This window comes from Lutjanus erythropterus, chromosome 10 (assembly GCF_056507025.1).
Source record: "Lutjanus erythropterus isolate fLutEry1 chromosome 10, fLutEry1.hap2, whole genome shotgun sequence".
NCBI classification, from domain to species: Eukaryota; Metazoa; Chordata; class Actinopteri; order Lutjaniformes; family Lutjanidae; genus Lutjanus; species Lutjanus erythropterus.
The window spans coordinates 14,333,460-14,351,732 of NC_139326.1; the positions used below are offsets into that span (position 1 = coordinate 14,333,460).

The 18,273-nt window shown below is 40.0% G+C and overlaps 1 protein-coding gene across 48 annotated transcripts in view; it reads left to right on the plus strand.

Annotated features, from left to right (window-relative positions):
* Window positions 1-18,273, plus strand: part of camk2b1 (calcium/calmodulin-dependent protein kinase (CaM kinase) II beta 1) — a 94,417-nt gene that overhangs the window by 19,958 nt on the left and 56,186 nt on the right. For 34 of the 48 annotated variants that reach the window (XM_084728302.1, XM_084728315.1, XM_084728332.1 and 31 more), the window contains exons 3-6: window positions 634-693; window positions 1,789-1,843; window positions 2,180-2,245; window positions 11,432-11,504. In XM_084728302.1, the coding sequence (XP_084584428.1) occupies window positions 634-693; window positions 1,789-1,843; window positions 2,180-2,245; window positions 11,432-11,504 (254 nt within the window). Of the gene's footprint in view, window positions 1-633; window positions 694-1,788; window positions 1,844-2,179; window positions 2,246-11,431; window positions 11,505-18,098; window positions 18,172-18,273 lie in introns of all 48 variants that reach the window. The other 14 variants (XM_084728347.1, XM_084728303.1, XM_084728298.1 and 11 more) reach the window with 1 other exon arrangement.

The window sequence follows — 18,273 nt, forward strand, 5'->3', positions numbered from 1 at the left end:
GTTTACAAGAAAACTGTATGTTAAAAGAAATCCAGGGACAACTTTGCAAACAAGGTTCAAATTTCTATCATGAATTTAACCTTTCCTCAAGCTGTGGTCTGTTGTCTTGTACATCTTGTTTGTTGATTTCAACCCCCACATTAACATCCAAACCTCGTGTCAGTAGATGGATTGAATGGACTGTCTTACCTTTAATTTGATTGTCGTTAATGTATCCATCCATCAGGGAAGATTGTCTGCTACACCAGTGACACCAGGAGAAACACATCATTGCTGTCTTTTATCTTCATCAGACACTTGGTGGATCTATATACTGTAGTTTATGTGTGTGTACCCTGTATCAGACAGAGTGGATTTTTTTTTTTCAGACTTTGAAATGACATCTCTCATCAGTGTTTTGACATTTTCACATTTAACCTGATTGTCCCAGGCGGGCTGCTACAATATCAGGTCATAATGAGACAGTGTATTTGCAGTCGGATATTAAGAATAACTTCTCATTATCTCTCTCTCTCTCTCTCTCTCTCTCTCTCTCTTTCTCTCTCTCTCTCTCTCTCTCTCTCTCTCTCTCTCTCTCTCTCTCTCTCCCTCTCTCTCTTTTTTCTCTGTCTTTCTGTCTCCGTTGCCCTTCAGATCACCAGAAGCTGGAGCGAGAGGCTCGGATTTGTCGCCTGTTGAAACACCCCAACATCGGTGAGGACATGTCTTACTATTTTTCCTCCTCTTACCACCAGCGTCTGTCTGATTAAATAATAGAACTCGGTGCTGTGTTTGTTAAAGTAAAAACTTACAGTGCATAATAACACTGACATTTGTTCAATTAAAAATAAAGACTTTGTCAAAAAAAAAGAAAAAACAAACAGAACTTGTATTAAAATGAAATCTAAATCTATTACTTACTTCAAAGTGAAGACATGTTTGTTATTGTTTTGATTTTGTATTTTGCTTTATTCCTTGTTATCACAGAATAAATCACATTTCTACAAAGGCTGCCCCTGAAATTCAAAGACTCAAATTATTAGTTGGGGACCCCTTAATCAACTGACTAATTCTTCCTGTCGTGCAGTTTTTTTTTCTTTGTCCATCTGTGTGCATTACAGTCACTGGATAAAATGAACAGAGGCTCATAAAAATACACAAGGAGAACATTTCAATGAGGAATTATGAAAAACGGGAATCAGAAATATATATTTATATTTGCGGCACTTCTTAAAAAATGTAATTTAATTAGCAAAATTGCAATTTTAAGGCGTTCAAATGCAAGCCTTACTGGTAAAATGTACTCATGTAGCCTGATATAGGAATTTAGAAAAAGAATAAATGGTCAAATATTTTTATTGTACGGCCAAATCTGATTCGACAGAAAAAAATTCTTATTTGGGGGAAGCCCTATATTTTCTACTTCATTTTGAGATCAGTTCATTAAAACAAACAAACAAACAATGAGCCGTCTATTACTGATTAACATAAAAAATACAGTAGTAGTGGTACACAGCACTGTAATACATTTCTCTTGATTAAGTAGACCCCTCTACTGCAAGAACCCCCTTCTGAACTCTAAATATATATGATGTAAGACTCAATTATTATGCCTCCCTGTGGTTTCTACCCCACTTGCACATTCCCTCTCCCTCTTTATCTCTCGTTTTCCTTTTTTATTCTCCTAGTTAAAATGCGGCCTGTGTTACTGAAATACATTTTCAAAAATAAACAGTTTTCAGGTCCCAATAAATAATGATTGATGTGCTGAGAAGCAGAGATTTACCTTTCTATCTCTTTCTCTTCCAGTTCGTCTTCATGACAGTATATCAGAGGAGGGCTTCCACTACCTCCTGTTTGACTTGTAAGTCATCCTCCTCTCCTTCCCCACCCATGCCCACATATACCATTACATAACAATCTCTCCTATATTACCCCAGCGCCCCCCCCACGACCACCACCACCACCACCACCCACGCCCTCCACATCCATCTCTTGGCAATTCCCTCTAGTTTCCATGGTAACGGTGTGGGAAGGGGGAGGATTGGGGGAAGGGGGGGGGTGCTGTAGGAAACATGAAATGAAGTTGCTTTATAGCATTCATAGCACCCCCACCCACCTCCTTCCAATTCAAGCATCTCAGTTTTAATAACTGTGTGTGTGTGTGTGTGTGTGTGTGTGTGTGTGTGCACACGTGCAGGGTGACCGGAGGTGAACTGTTTGAGGACATCGTAGCCAGAGAGTATTACAGCGAGGCCGACGCCAGGTAGGAGCGCAGCCGTCGCTTGTGTGTATGTGAAAGGGGCTTCTCCTTGTCCTTAGATGGTCTGTGTCTTCTGTTGTCTTCTCTTGTCTGTTGTTGTTTTTAGTTTTCTATATTTTTCCTTTTCTTTTGTGACTCTCCCTTACTATCCTCTGTACTCTTGGCTCCTCTTCCTCTCGCTGTTACTTTCTGCCCTGTCTTTTCTTTTCCTGTTTTCTGCTCCTCACATCCCCTCTCTGCATGTTTTCTTATTCTTTGCTCATATCTCGTTTGTTTTCACTGCCCTCTTTTTCTTCTCTCCTGCTAGCTGTTTCCCTTTCTCTTCTTCTGTTAACTTAACTTCTAACTTTACCTCCTATTGTCATTAGCATATTACTACTGTACTACTTTTTTCTTTTCCTCTTTTCCTCCTCCTTCATTTTCACTCTTCCTCCTCTGTCCTTTGTTTTTTCCTTTACATCAATGCCGCAGTACTTCACCTCTCGCACTGACACAGGAGTGACTTTTACGTCCAATGCGAGGTTTGACCATTATGGGTTTTTAAAGACCAAATCAGATGTTCCAAAAAGAATCGGCTTTTCGGGTTTTCAGATATGAAAAGTGCAGTGGATGATGTTGCTGAGTCTTATTTGGACTACATAGTGCCTGATTAAAGTCACAGTGACAATGAATGGGAGTCTGCGCCTAGTTTAATTTCAAAGTGCAGCACACAGTTCATCTAATATCTAATATCTTGAAGTGAAAATTGAGCTCTCAACAGAGTTCTGTTTGTGATAAATGGACTAGTGATTTCAGCAAAATCACAGCAAACAGCACTTCACGCAAGGAGAGAAAAGGTCTTGATAGATCTTTTTTATGTTCTCAAAAAATGACATATTTGCACTGAAATAGTCTGGTTGCAGTCTAACAACCACTCCCTATTTAAGATGACGTCTCATTATCGTAAACCGTTAGTCTGATGAAAGTCTAGGACCAAAGTGTTGCAAATGAACGAAATATAAGTTAGACAGCGTGCAGGATTTCATTTGCAACTTTTCAGCAAAATAGTCTCTGAAACGGTGACAAGATTCCACAGTATGGAAAAGTATAGAATTAGATTTTTGTAATTTTCACATCTGGATAAATATGGAAAAAAGAAAAGAGAAGGTAGTAGTCTAGAAATACAAATATTTTCCCATACTCGGAATTTCTAAATATAAATTAATCATACATTGATGTCGTTGAAAGCAAGGCAAGAATTATGGCATATGACCGAACTTATTCTGTCTTATGACGAACTGAAATCTAGACAGTTAATTTGAAAGAAAATGCAGCAATACCATTGAAAACCATACACAGTGAATGAAAAAGGCTTTGGAGACACTATGAAAATTAAATAGTTCACCTTTTTTCAACTCATTTTTAGTTCTATTTTGTTATTTAGAAAAAACACAAAAAATGTGGTGGGGGGACAATAATAAAATATTTATTCAGCATGTTAAGGGAAAATAATAAGTACTATAGGAAGCACTGGTAGGTTTGCTTTCTCTTTGGGCAGAGACGTTTGACAGTGGAACGTCCTCCAACTTTCTGCGTGGGAGTGTGAACTGAACAGCCACAATGGTTAATGCAAGTTTCCTGAGGGCTGACTTGACAATCCCGAATATAAAGCCTTTGTTGGGTAAAGATTTTAAATGGGAAAAGACAGCTAGATGCTAAACTTTGTGAAAAATCTTTCACCATACATGGACAGAATGTAGCATACACTGTATGTATGATAATACCAGGATAACTAGTCCAAAATACAATTTTTATGTCAAAATTTAAAAAAAAGAAAAAATACAACTTGATAAAATGAAATAAAATAATTAACCAATTAATATTGCAGTCCAGCACAGTATTGAGTCTGGAAAAGAATGTAATTTTGAAATGGAGACCATGTAATTTGACCATCCTGACACAGGAAACTCTGAACCCCAGGACATAACAATTATTTAGAGTAATAAAAACTGCATTGTCTGTCTCACTGATTTTTGTAAAGATATCAACAAACTCTTATTGGTCAAACCTTATGTGTGCATCTTTTAAATGATCCACTTAGCCTGCCTGGTGCAGATGGTCCAGGAGTTTTTCTGCTGTTCTTCACCTTTACTCACACAGTGAGAGAGATAAAAAAACAAGTATGTCGGCAGAACAAAACAAATAGCTCTGCCCACCTAGTCTCTGTGTATATGTGGACAGTCTCACCTTCTCTATTTCCTTTCATTTCTTAATTTCCACCCAGGCCTCTTATTTACCTTCTCTTTCTCCCCCCTGCCACCCCTGACCCCCACCACACATGTTTTATATCTCACTCCCACCACTCGTGCTGACTCATCGACACACGCAGTTCACTTTAACCAATGGCGGAAGAGGAAACGGAGTAGTTTAGGGGGGTGGACAGACAATAGGCTGAGAGAGGAGTGAGAGAGATACTTGAAAATGACAGTTGTGATGTGGGTGTTTGTCCATTCAGCAACATTAAAAGTGAATAGTCTGAACAGTCTGATATTGTAGAAATTCATGCCATTATGGCACAATTGACTATCCATTTAAATCAAGCCTGATATGGCATATTTCTTGTTGTCTTATTGTTATTTTGGGTTCTATTATTGCTCTGTGATGGATCTAGGATAGTTTGCGATACAGTTTTAATAAAGTATGCAGAAAACTGTTGGTTTGATTCAATGACATCTGCTGCTGTGAGGCGTGGCGGCAGCAGCAACGGGAGGCAAAGAGGCCCACATGTCACTCACAGTGAAAAGGTCATTTCCCACGATCATGTGTGATTTGTTCTCCTTAATGCAAACATGCATACATACCTTCTTAAACCATATGCAGCCACCAGCAGGCTTGAATGTCCGTTTGCTGTTTGAAGTTTTCATGTTTCACTCTCGACAAATTGTCAATCTTTGTGATCTTTATGTCATACTGGCTCAATTATTCTCAGTTGCAATGAATGTGGCATTTCTACTGGACATTTCCCATAATTACTTCCACCATTAAAGGTTAAGTTGTTGGTGTTATTTGACTACTGGCCTAATTTTCACGGATCTTTCTGGAAAGGTGTAGCATGGGCCAAGAAAGAATCAATTAAATTTTGGTGCAGATCAAGATCATAATGCAGATACACAAATTATTTTTTTTTACTTTTGTTAACATTATTATTGGCCTGTATGGAGTAAATGCCATACATGATAACATTCAGTATATGGTGGCGAAGGTCAATAGTGACAAAACAGCCAGTTGTAGTAATATGATGACTCCATATCACAGTCCACATTCAGGGGTATCAGTTGTCCTTTGAGACTACAAATGCAGCTGCTCAAACTTCATCTAGAGAGCAGGTGTTACGGAGCACTCAGGGACAGTGGTTTCATCGGAAACCCTGTAACGCTGCATTTTTTCCTGAAATTAAGGTGTAGCTATGGGAGGGTAGATACGCACATATCATGAAACTAATTAAAGTCTTACTAACATTCAAATGTGAACTTTCCACCAAAGATATTGACAGAGGTGTGTACTTTCTGAGTGCTCTTGTAGTTTATAAAGTGAATACTATCTCACTAAATGAATGCATGTATTCCAAAAACAGTCATTTTGAAAGTCTATATTGTTTATTTTGATGCTGAATGATATCAAAACATAAATTTCAATTTATTCTGTGTCGAGCAAAGTTGATGCCAACATATTAGAGTCTCAAGTCATTTGTCTTACGCGAAACTTGATAGTTTTTAATATTAAAGCACTGCTATCAGTCTTCAGGAGCGCTGTATCTTTTTGCTCTCCTGCACCTTGGAGGACCTACACTGGCAGATCAACTTTCAGCTGTGTCTGGGTTAGTCGCTCAAACCAGAAGTGGCAGTATGAAAAATGGGCCAGCTTATTCCGTTTGTGGAATTTTTACAAAGCTTTTACAAAGCCACAAAAATTGCGCCTCAGGTAAAGGATTTCAGTCTGCTAATTATCTGGGATTTTTGCCCGTTCATCTCCTGTGCGCTAAAAAGAACAAAACTGCATATTTAGCAGTCTCCAACAACTGCCAGCAAATTTCTCCTTATGCCTGATGCTGAGGAGCCTCTGTTTTGGCTTTGGTCCAGTCATTTCTGCCAGCTTACAAAGGCTGAAGTGATGGACTATTAACTGTATCCACTTTATTACTGGTTATGTTGTCCTTTTGGTAAATGTACAACTGTTTTGGCATGTGCTCAGATTTTTTTTTTATCTGTCAGTTTTGAGAACAGTTACAGTATTTTAGTCTTCATCTGTGTATGTGTGGGCTGCCATGTACCTACCGTATGCTATAGTACTAATAACTGCCTATCCCCTTGTGATTGCTGTCTTTTCCACCCACCTTATAACCCTTGCAGTACTCATCCCTGACTCATGGGTATGCACACAAACACACACACACATAAACTCAGATGCACACACATCAAGACAACCTCAGATACACGCTCACTTTACTTTCCCCTCCCTTCTGAATGTCACTCATCCAGGCCAGTTCCCACCCTCATTCCCTTGGAGACCAGCGAGAAGTGGGACTTTAATTATCTGCGATAATTAGTCTCACACACACACACTCGCGCACTCACACAGACCCCAAACTGTGCTGCATCACACCTTGTCGCCCGCTGTCAGAACCTATCACAGTTTCTCTTCAGTAGTGTTTGATTAGATGGAGGCTATTATGAATAGAACTTGGAAGAAAATTGCACCTAAAGCTGAATCAAGGAATTTTTCCTCACTAGGGAGCAGACAGGCTCAAAAACAAAGTTGATTTATTAAGATGTTTTGTTTAAGATATTGGCAAACCATTAACTTCCTAAATAGTAAAGACAAAGCATAAACACAAGTTTCTTCTTGTCTGTCTACCTGATGAATGTAAGCTTCATATTCACACTGCATATTTGTCCTCCAAGTCTGTAGGAGATCATGTGATGGGCCAGGTTTTACATGTGTGTGTGACCAACAGGGCTGGAGCTTTTCTGCAGCAAATCTTGCATACTGCTGGACCCATCAGCCTAATATTTTTTTAAGCATATGTATGACTGGGTTCTCAAAGACCTCTCGTGGTTGTTTTGATTCACACTTTTTGGACAGTTGAAATTTAGCACAATTTATAAATAGATAATGTTAAACATGGTCTGAAAAATTATTGAATGTATTTAGAGCTGTTTGAAGCAGTCAATCGCATTCTTCAATTACCAAATCGCATTATAAATGCAGTTGAAAGAAACATTGCAAATTGTCCTGCCAAACATGACAACAACTCACTAAATGCTTCGACTTTCCCACTGCACTTTTTGTGCAGGATCGCAGCATCTTCCAGTAAAAGACATTGAGCTGTCACCTGTGTGACTAACATTAGCAATGCTAGCAGCAGCCTGGTGTCCTTGCAGGTTAACGTCCACATGCCTGTGCTGAATGTGGTTACTCCACATTGCTCCAGTGGAGTAGTTATGTGTCAGTTTATTCAGACACAGCCCACATACAACCTCATTTTCATTTTCTAGATCAAAATACGTGCTGGTTTTACAAGATGTCCTCGGTCTCACTTTGTTAATAACATCATCCTGACCATCTGGGCACTAGCGAGAAGAGAGGAGGCATGCTGTCAGCCAGAGCTGCAGCCCTAGCTTGTGGCGTGTGGCTGGGTAACATCTTGGGGGTCACATTAACTATTACTAAACTAACTATTAATAAATCATTTCACTGACTAGTGTTTCTGGTGCAGACTAGTGAGGATGGCGACATGTAAGGGTACAGCCAACTAATCGAGCACTTCCCTAGAAAACAGATGAATAAATCCTTGCGATCTTGACTGTTCCTCATGTGCAGCTGCTGTGTGTCACCACTATGCATCTGTGCAATGGCCATGTTGGAGTGCTCAGTGTCCCATAATTAAAAAATGAGAAATGCAGACTTCACTACAAAATCAACATCATACTGTTCAAATACAGTTTATTAAAACGTTGCAAATCTCCACTGGTTGCAGTTGTAGTGGTGCTTCACTAGCTGCTGCCTAATGGAGATCTGCACTCTGCTGAGTGCACTCTTCTAGTTTGTGCTGAGAGTTTCCATGTTGGAAGTATTTTTCAAGATTGTTCGTCCATGCTCACATTGATTTTTGTTGTTGCACAGCACTGAGAACATGGCAGAAAACAGGATTTTTCTGATTCTGTTTTTGCACGTATTTTTATAGTGTATTTTGGTATTGAAAGCATGCACAGGCATACGAGAAGGAGAGAAGGTGCCCTCTCTTGACATACAGACTGGCTCTGTATCTGATTTTCCTCCCAGTACCTCTTTACTTCCCTACTGAGAACAGTGGGACATTGTTGCTCAAAGTGCTGAGCAAGTCACATTTTTTGGCAAGTGTGACGAGGGCTGCACTTTTTTTCCCTCTACGCCTCACCAGGAGTTCATCAACAGACGAGTCCTTTGGAATGACATAATGGTTTTGGACAGTGAGATGCTGGAGGCACACAAAAATGAACAAGCAAAGGAGTGGCATGGAAGTGCTTTCTAAATGCCATACACAACGGGTCACTGACAGGTCAAGCCATGTGTCCACGCATGCATACACTCAAGTTTCACATCACTTTCATTTTAAATCAAAGAGCAAATGACTCAAACAGTAAAACAAGAAAGTGTGAATAATTGAACATAGTGCTGTTCATAGTGAAGAAATGAAGCAGTAAAGTGTGTTATTCTCCCTGGATCTTAGCCTCTTATCTAAGTCAGAAGCATGAGCTTTCTGGAAGAAAAAAAAACACAAAATAGGGACATTGATGAATACTGATAACTATGTGACTCATCCACAATGAAGACGATGTTCCAAACTAACAAAGGTTTTGTCTGTCCTGATCACTGATCTATGCTTTCCTGCGGCGTTACCATTTAGTCCTCACAATAGGATAGGTTGCAAATAATTACCTTACTTTATCCATCATGGATAAGATATTAAAGACACAGTTGAAAAAATATTGACTTGCAGAGAATTTGTAAAAACAGTGGCTCTCATTTTTGAATTTTTACAATGAGGCCTGAGGGATAAATATACTTCACTAATGTTTTGAATGAATTGGTAATCAGATTTTGGTGAAAAAGGATCCATTATACCATAGATTTTTTTTTTTCCTGAAGTTACACCAACTCATCAGGGAGAGAGTGCAATTGAAGGCAATAAGGTCCACATCATAAGTGGGTGTTCATGTCTTTATTGAAACTTTGCTATCATTTGTTTCCCCAAAGTAGCTGATGCATTCATGGCATCATTAGGGACTTTAAGCAGGGACGGCTACGACATCTGCAGAAAAAGTCCAACAGGTTGCTGACTGTAGTGGTGGAAACTGAATATCACTAAGCAACATTTAACTATTAACAACAAATACTAACCAGTGTAAATCTATGTTGCTCTGAACATTATTTAGGCTACAATATGTCTCTTAAAAAGGCTGAGAACACTGGATATATGCTTTAGAGGACAATTCAAAATCAGAGTTTGCGTCACTCTAAAACATGAACAGGTGCAGCAATCAGATTTTCCACATAGAAAACAAAACAATACTTTGATGTATTACAGTATGCGGCAAACCAGTTGTTCTCCCATTGTAGACAGCTGGGCCTCAGCATCAGGGAGCATTGAGATGCAATCACATGTGCAAAGTGGAACATTGTTTTTGTCAGCCATCCCTTCAACCATTGCTGCTTAGGGACCCTTTTGTTGGCCACACAAATATTTTTGGGCTGTGGACAAAGCAAAACATTTGAGGATGTCCCCCTAGGCTTTGGGAACGACTGATCAACATTTTTCACCATTTTCTGCATAAAAGTAATTGTTAGTTGCAGCCCTAAACTGAGTACCAGGGTAAAAAAAACATGTTTTGGCTGCCCTCTGAGGTTATAAGGTCAAAGTATGTTGCAGCCATCATTGATCTGTTGCACTTGTAACCACACGCAGCATAATGTCACAGCGTCCTAACACACACTGAAGTTCATTACATCACCGCAGCAAGGTGAAATAAGGTAAGATACATCTGCAATAAGGATTTTTTGAATCTCCTGATGGATGCCACTGTCAGATGACAGTTAACCTCCCTAGATGTCTGTTACAAAACATACAGTAAACATAAACTCAATGGTTCATTTATGCTTGGTTAAAGATTAAGGTTTAAGATCAGGAAATGACTGCAGTCAGTAAAAATCATGTTTTTTTTAAGGTTTGTGTGTATAGAAGTGTGTGAATGTGTGTGTGTGTTTATGAGCAAGTATGCACATATATCTCTCTCATTCTCTCTCTCAGTCCTCCCACTCACTAGACACTGTGTGGGTGTGGATCCTGCAGGCTGCCTGTCTCTTTGCGCCTGCTATTAGTCACATATTCTGCACATTACACTCTCTCATTGCACCAAGCCTACATACACACACACACACACACATTTAAATGTACACACACACACACACAATGGAGTGAGGTAGGTACATGTATCTCTTGCACACGTAGTGATGTGTTTTCACTTTTACTGATGGAAAAATAGCCCGGCATCAGCCCACCAGTCTTCTATGATTCAGTTTCATCCTATACATAAGTCTTCCCTTTCTTGTATTGTTATCTCTCTTGGCTCTTCAAAAGCTTCCTATCTTCTCTCTTTCACATGTCACCCTTTTTCGATTGGTATCCTCCTCTCCTCTCCTCTCCTCTCCTCTCCTCTCCTCTCCTCTCCTCTCCTCTCCTCTCCTCCTCTGTCAGTGTTGTTGTGATTTTTGTCTGGCAGGTTGTTCTGCTGTGGCTGCTCTTGTCTCTCATCATGTTTAAAAAAGCAAAACGAACCGTTTTTGTCTCCTTCACCCGCATTCCCCCTACCCATCCCTTGCCTTCACAACATTTCTATATCATCAACCACCCTCTCCTCCTCCTCTCTCTCATCTTCCATCTCCTTTCTGTCCTCTCCTCCTCCTTCTCCATCTCTATCACTCCCCTCCTCTAATCTAACCTGCCATTTTCTTATCTTTAAATTTGTTGTTGTCATCTCGCCCGTCACTCTTTTCACCTGGCATCCTCTTTCTCCTCCTTCACCCCCCTCCCTTCTATTTCTCCACCTCCACCCATCTCCATCCCTCCTTTCACCCCCCACCGTCCCTCCTCTCTCTGTTTTGTCTTCACAGTCACTGTATCCATCAGATTCTAGAAAGTGTCCATCACATTCACCAACATGACATAGTGCACAGGGACCTGAAGGTTAGTATATGTAGAGGAGCATCTGCATCCCTCACCCCCTCCTCCTCCCTTTCCCACACCCTTTGCCTGCTTCCTTCCTTCCTCCGTCCCTTTCCTCCTTCCTTCCTTCCTCCTCCGTCTCGTCTGTTCGTGTCGTTCCTGTCAGTTGCTGGTCTAATGTCCGCCTGTCCGACTTGTCTCTGTACGGTCTTGGTATGCTCTTATGTTTCCTCTTTTCTTTTTTTTTGTGTTGTATTTTATTTTGTAACTGGAGGACCCTGGCCTGCCTCACCCACCCTCCCCGCTCCATCTTCTGCCCTTCCACCCGTTCTCTTATCAATCATTTTACAAACAGCTACATAACAGAAGCTCCTGTTGCACTGACTGACAACCAGATCAATCAGTGAATGAGCCACGCACACATGCACACACACAGTGAACAAACATCCTTCTGCAGGTGTAATAAATATCCAGTGTTTATACATGCTCATACAACCATCAATTTCTCCCACCAGGCTAGTTAAAAAAAAGCCAGAGTTATATTTATTGTGCTCTTCATTGATTGTTTTTCCCTCCTCCTCGCCTCTCTCGGCTTTGAGTCATTTATTTCATTGTATTGATCCCCGTGTTTTCGAGACAGCCTCATTCAACATCAAGTGCGTCTTTATAGAGGAGGTCTTGAGTGTTACAAACAATATAATTTGCCGTGTTTTATGACATTCATATATGCAGGTCCAGAGCTGGCAGTTTGTGTATGGAGATGCTTTTAATCGTAAGTCCTGATATTTTACCTCAGAATAGTCTGACTCAAAGCAGCAGTGGCATCGCAAATCCTTAGGACAGTTTCACAGGATGTTGTTTCCCTGGTCCACAAATTCACTACTGTTACTTACAGTATAATTTAATGCTAAAACAATACTACTCTGCTTCTAAACATCCTTTAAGGGATAGTTTGGATTATTTGAAGTGGGTTTGAATGAGGTAATTATCCATAGTCTGCAACTGCAATCTGCAACTACTGTAAAAGAAGAAAAAGATTGCTATTTTTAGAACATAATCCTTAAAATGCTGATGTGTTTTGACTTCAAGCACTGCGTTTATAGCAGTTCCTTTTATTTATAATGGACTTTTGTATAAAGCACATCGTAGGTGATGTAAAAATACAGTAAGCACTGGTAATATAACTGTTAATCAGTTAAAAGGAAATACCTTCTTGGAAAACGGGTTAAATGGCTGCCTCACCGTCACCTACACCATCACTTTCATCCAGAACCAGAGTGGAAAAACAAGAGCTGATTATTGTAAGTCCCATGGTGCATTTGAGGCAGTGATCTGCAGACCTAATTATTCAGTTTCTCTTTGAAGAACACTGTAAAGTGGGGTAACGTGCTAGTTTGCAACAGAACCATCAACAAACATCTTACAACAGACTACATGCAAACACAGGAACACTGCTTATACGCAAATAAAATACTACGCTATCTGTTGCCTTAGAATGAAATAAAGGTTTTAGCTATGTATGCTCCTGTAATATATACATGGCTGCAAGGGAGCATCAAAGAATAATGCTGCATTCATGTGGATTCATGTAGCTGTCAGCACGTTCTGGACAATACAGGAAAAACAATGTGACAGAAGTGCAAGACAGCAAAACAAAACATGATGATATGTTGCAATGGGAATGTTGTATTGTTTACAAAGAATGGAATAAAATATATTAAATGAAACTATTTTAGGGCTCTTATTTTACATATTTTTTTAATGATGCATCGCTATAAAATATAGCTTTCTCTTAATATCTTATTGCAAACTTAAAATGAACCCTTGTTAGTGTTTGTTGTTGCACAAATATTATTAGCTTCTCGCCCATGTTTTCACCTTGTCTGCGGGAGCTTCATAACATCCAATTGTAAATTCTGTTGCTGAGGATGGCAAAAAATTTAAATATTTTAAGTTCAAACAGCAATGCTGTCCACCATTACTGTTAGCGTTGAAAGTCCCAACAATTAGTATTACCATTAAAATTTTTAGCATAATTACCATGTTTTGAAAAACCCCCAGCAGATGCTGTGACCACTGTTAACACTCTCCCACTCAGGCACAACAGCAATATGTTTTTTTTTTGTTTTTTTTTTGCGTCAGTGGAATTATTGACATAACAAAGGACATGATGTCATTTGAAAGTGTTAAGAGGTTTTTCTATAAAACTGATGCAATGATTTCAGTGTGGTTATCAGAACTTTTTTTTTTTGACATTTTCAGCACATTTTAACAATATCAAAATAATGATAACCATGATAATTTTGGTCACTATAATGATATTCAGTTTTCATATAGTTTCATTTCAAGTTACCAGTGCTGGTTTTCTCTGCTGTCTGCACCTAAGTTTGCTGTCCTGCTCTCGTCCGTTAAAATGACATCCGGTTTGCCTGAATCCATGTGAATGCAGCAAAAGAGACATTGCTAAAAATTGCAGCTGAGGTCCAGAGATGTAATATTCTAAATGACACTTGACTTTGTTATACCCGTTGGCTGTTCAACACAGAGGACACACTTTCGGCATAGTTAAAGCAAAGGTTGAAGGCGAAGACAACAGAATGGATCTTAAAATACAGGAAATACTGAGTGTAATTTCCACGGCATGACCACCGCTAACTGCTAACTAACACGGGAACGTCTGGGATGATCTCCTTCCATCGAGGAGACACACACACACACACACACACACACACACACACATGCAGAGGATTCTCACCCTGCGGGTTACAGAGCTCAACAGCTGACAAAGTGGGGGAGGATGGACATGGACACACAAACACACACATGCACACACACAGACACACACACATTCTAAACTGCATGCATACCTACACACAAGCCAATGCAACAGAACACACACACACACACATTTCATAGGTGGACGTCTTTTTAGCCTCGACAGCACATTTACAGACACATGCGATCACAAGCTCGTGTTGGCTTTAAGTTATCACTCAGCATACACACACAAACACACACACAGACACAGCTCTCAGCATTTGGGCGGTAAATGTGACCTGCCTAGTATTTATTCATTGGGAGACCTTTAGAAACAAGACACAGGATTCTAATTTATAGCCCTGAACTTTACTACCATGCCAGTCCATCTCTCTTTCTCTCTCTGTCTGTTTCTGTTTCTCACTTTCTGTCTCTCCCTCTCTCTTGTTTCTCTCATGTTATAATATTTCACAGACTGGCCAGACTCCTGCTTTATTGAGACCTATTACTGTAAGTCAGTCTGGCTTCCAGGTCCTGTATGTTTGTTAGATTAAAACTGCCCCCTATTTACAGTGCAGTTTCTGTTTTAATTGTTAGGCGACAAGAATTCTTGAGACAACTTAAACGCATAGGAAATTATAATAGTTGCATTTTTCTAAATGTGTATATATACAGTAAGTACAGTATGTTTGTAATGTACTGTGCAAAGCATGTGGAACTACTTTAAACATTGGATAGCAGTTAAAATGACCAGAATTTTCTCACACAAGTCCAGATACCAAGATGGAAAAGGCTTTTCTATTGGAAGCAAGGCAAAAAGACCACATAATAACAGATTTCAAGGCCACACACAAGAAATAATCCATTATTCATCACAACCTCCTGAATGCCAAAAGAAAGTTTATTGTATGACACACACACACACACACACACACACACGCACACACACACACACACACACACAGATTCTCCTTCTGCAGTCCTTACATTTCTCAACAATTACACAGAAGCAGCCATTATGAAAAACTGTACAAAAATATATGGAAGCATCATCATCAGCAGACCATTTCATAACCAGTTTTCATAACCAGTTCAAAATTCCTGTAGTACCATTTAAATGCATTTGTCAGAATGCCCTTTAATGCCACACAAAATTATGCTTAATGCTGAAACATTATTTCCAATAGTGTAGGTGGAAAGAGAAATTGTGTGGTAATAGCAAGAGAGCATCTTTTTCCATTATCCAAAAGCTTCCCTGAAGCTACACTCAGACCAAAAACAGGCCTGTGTTAAAAACATGCAAGGGGCTGCGTTTTGTGATAATTTGTTGTTCGTGGAACAGATGAGAGACAAAATGAGAATTCGATCGAGGACATCAAGTTTGTAATTATTCCTCGAGTTTGAAAACAGCAAAACACTGCAAAGCAGTTTACAACACTATGAACAACTTGAGAAAAAATTTTACTCCTTTGTACAGTTATCATAGTGTCAGTCTCTATCTTTCGGTTTGATGATTGATAGGTAAACAATAGCAATAAAACATCAGTGTTAGAAAGTTCTCTACCTCCTTGCATATATTTGATTGGCAAATGCAGCACCTTACTGGATGCCATTGCATCGTGTTGTGGCAAAGATAGACAAAGTTCAACTTTCTTGCCGGAGCCCACCACATTGGCACTTGGCCTCATTAAAATGACTGACGGGGCTGTACTTTTTTCTGTTTTTTAACACAGTCTGAATGTGGTCTTATTCAAAACTGCATTGCATTGTAGTCTATCAGGCAGCAGGCTTCATTTTAGCAAAAAAAAACAACTTCCTTCCTGTGTAATTGAACAGTGTTGCAGAGTGTGAGCTCATAAAAGGACTTTTTTTCTCTTCAAAGCCTCATGTACTGTAGATATTACATTTCTTGACATCATATATTGACATCATATATCATATCATATTGACATCATATGGTGTGCGTTTAGATTAAGGAATACAAGACAACAACATAATTGGCTCCAGAAATACAAGTTTCATAACCAACAACTGTTTGTTAACAGTTGTGAGCTGGATTTTTTTTAATCCACTCAAAAAACAACAAACAAATCTTGGTTCACACACAAACTTCACTGAACTTAAATTATGTCAGTGCACAGGAAGCACACATGCACGATCAACCTTTGTCCACACACAATGCTACATCCTCAACAGCACTGTGTGTGTCTGTGAGAGAGAGTATGTGTGCATCAGTCCACACCTCCCCACAGCTGGACCCAGGCAATGTACATGGCCCTTTGCACACATGTACTTGTTGCCTGTCTCCTTACATATGCACATATATATAAAACATGTCTACCTTCTTCCCCGGCTCAGATGTATCATCTAGTCTCTGCATAGACTCAAACCTTAATCATCCCTTAGTATCTCTCACACGTTCTTTTGCATTTTGGTTTTTATTTTTAGTGTCCGGTAGCTTACTGACATCAGAATGACAGCTCTTGTCAGCAGAGGCCAGCGAGGCTGGCAACAGACATGGCATTGATCCCAGACACATCTTTTAAATGTTATTAATTGCACAATGACTCACTCCTTCCCTTACCTCCTTCATCAACGCCTTCTGTGCCCCCCATGGCCAGACACATTCTCACACCCTCTCTCATCACCCCAGGCCTGGTGGCTAAAACATGGAGGGAGGTGGGGTATCTAGACTCCACCTGCAGCCAACTGAACAGCAAAATGTGTAGATGAGTATGTCTGTGGATATACTGGCCTACGAAGAATAGAGCAACAAACACAAAGGTCATAGAGTATATACATTTGTTAGTTGGAGAATAGTTTGACTTAAAGGAATCTTCTGTTGCAGGGCACCCACAGCGATGCCCTTCCAGGCTAGCCAAGTCAAAACTTTAGCTACGCAACCAACAACTAACTTCAAACACCTCACTAATGGGAGGCATTGATGACATCCGCTGCACTATACGGTGTTTGATTGGTTTATTCCTGCAGCAGGCATTTTAAACTTAGTCCACTTTTTATGTGGGAAGCTCGAAACGGAAGATCGAGCAACATAAGGGACTCCCTAAAAACTTGGTATTTCTCCTGGAGTTTTGTCCAGAGTGTTGTGTGCCTAGTGCTCGTTCTCGTTGGCTCGCATTGGGTCATTTCATCACTCACCAAACATGCAAGAGACCTCATGCCTAAGTGTAACTTCAAACGGAGATAATTTTTTTCAGTGTTTTATCATCAGTGGTTTACATTGATAACACTTTTTACTCCTTGTGCTGCTGGCATGGTTGCAAGTGCCTAGATTTCTGTGCTTTTATCTGACTGTTCATTGACTCCCTAAGTAGTGCTAAAATATATTGACATTTAGATGGACTACATTATGTCCAACAACAAAGATTAAAAGTTAAAAGAAAGTTATTATCTTACATCATACTGAAGACCAAATATAAATTATTTGAACTGCTACATCCTGCAAAACCACACCCATCTCAGTTGTAATACTGAGTTTTTAGGGAGTCCAGCAAACATGAAGTATATTGCATTTGGGCCACAATGTTTAGCTAAGCTAGTCTATGTAGCTGACTTGTTGGAAGCAATTTACTTGAGCCCTCTTTGGCTTCATCTGCATTATCCTGGGTGTGTGCTTACCTCTGGGTCAGCTGAAGTCAATAAAAGGTGAGAGTGTGAACCTGGCAACAGAAGAGCCCTTTCAACCCCTGTTGTATCCCTAAATCCCCTCCCACTCTTCCATCATACCTCCCTCCACCTTCCTTCCCTTTCCCTCCCCACACCTCTGGCCTGTGCACGGGATTGTAAGCGCTGCTCAGACTAACATGCGCCCCCCTCCCCCTTGGTGTTTGCATGCAGTCATTGCATCCAGCAGATCCTGGAGGCGGTGCTTCACTGCCATCAAATGGGTGTGGTGCACCGGGACCTGAAGGTGAGTGATGGGGATCACCTCGCTGTCCCTTGAATGTGCTTATATATTTGTGTGAGGGGTTGTTGTGGGTGTGTTATTTGTGCAGTCTGTGTAGTAAATGAG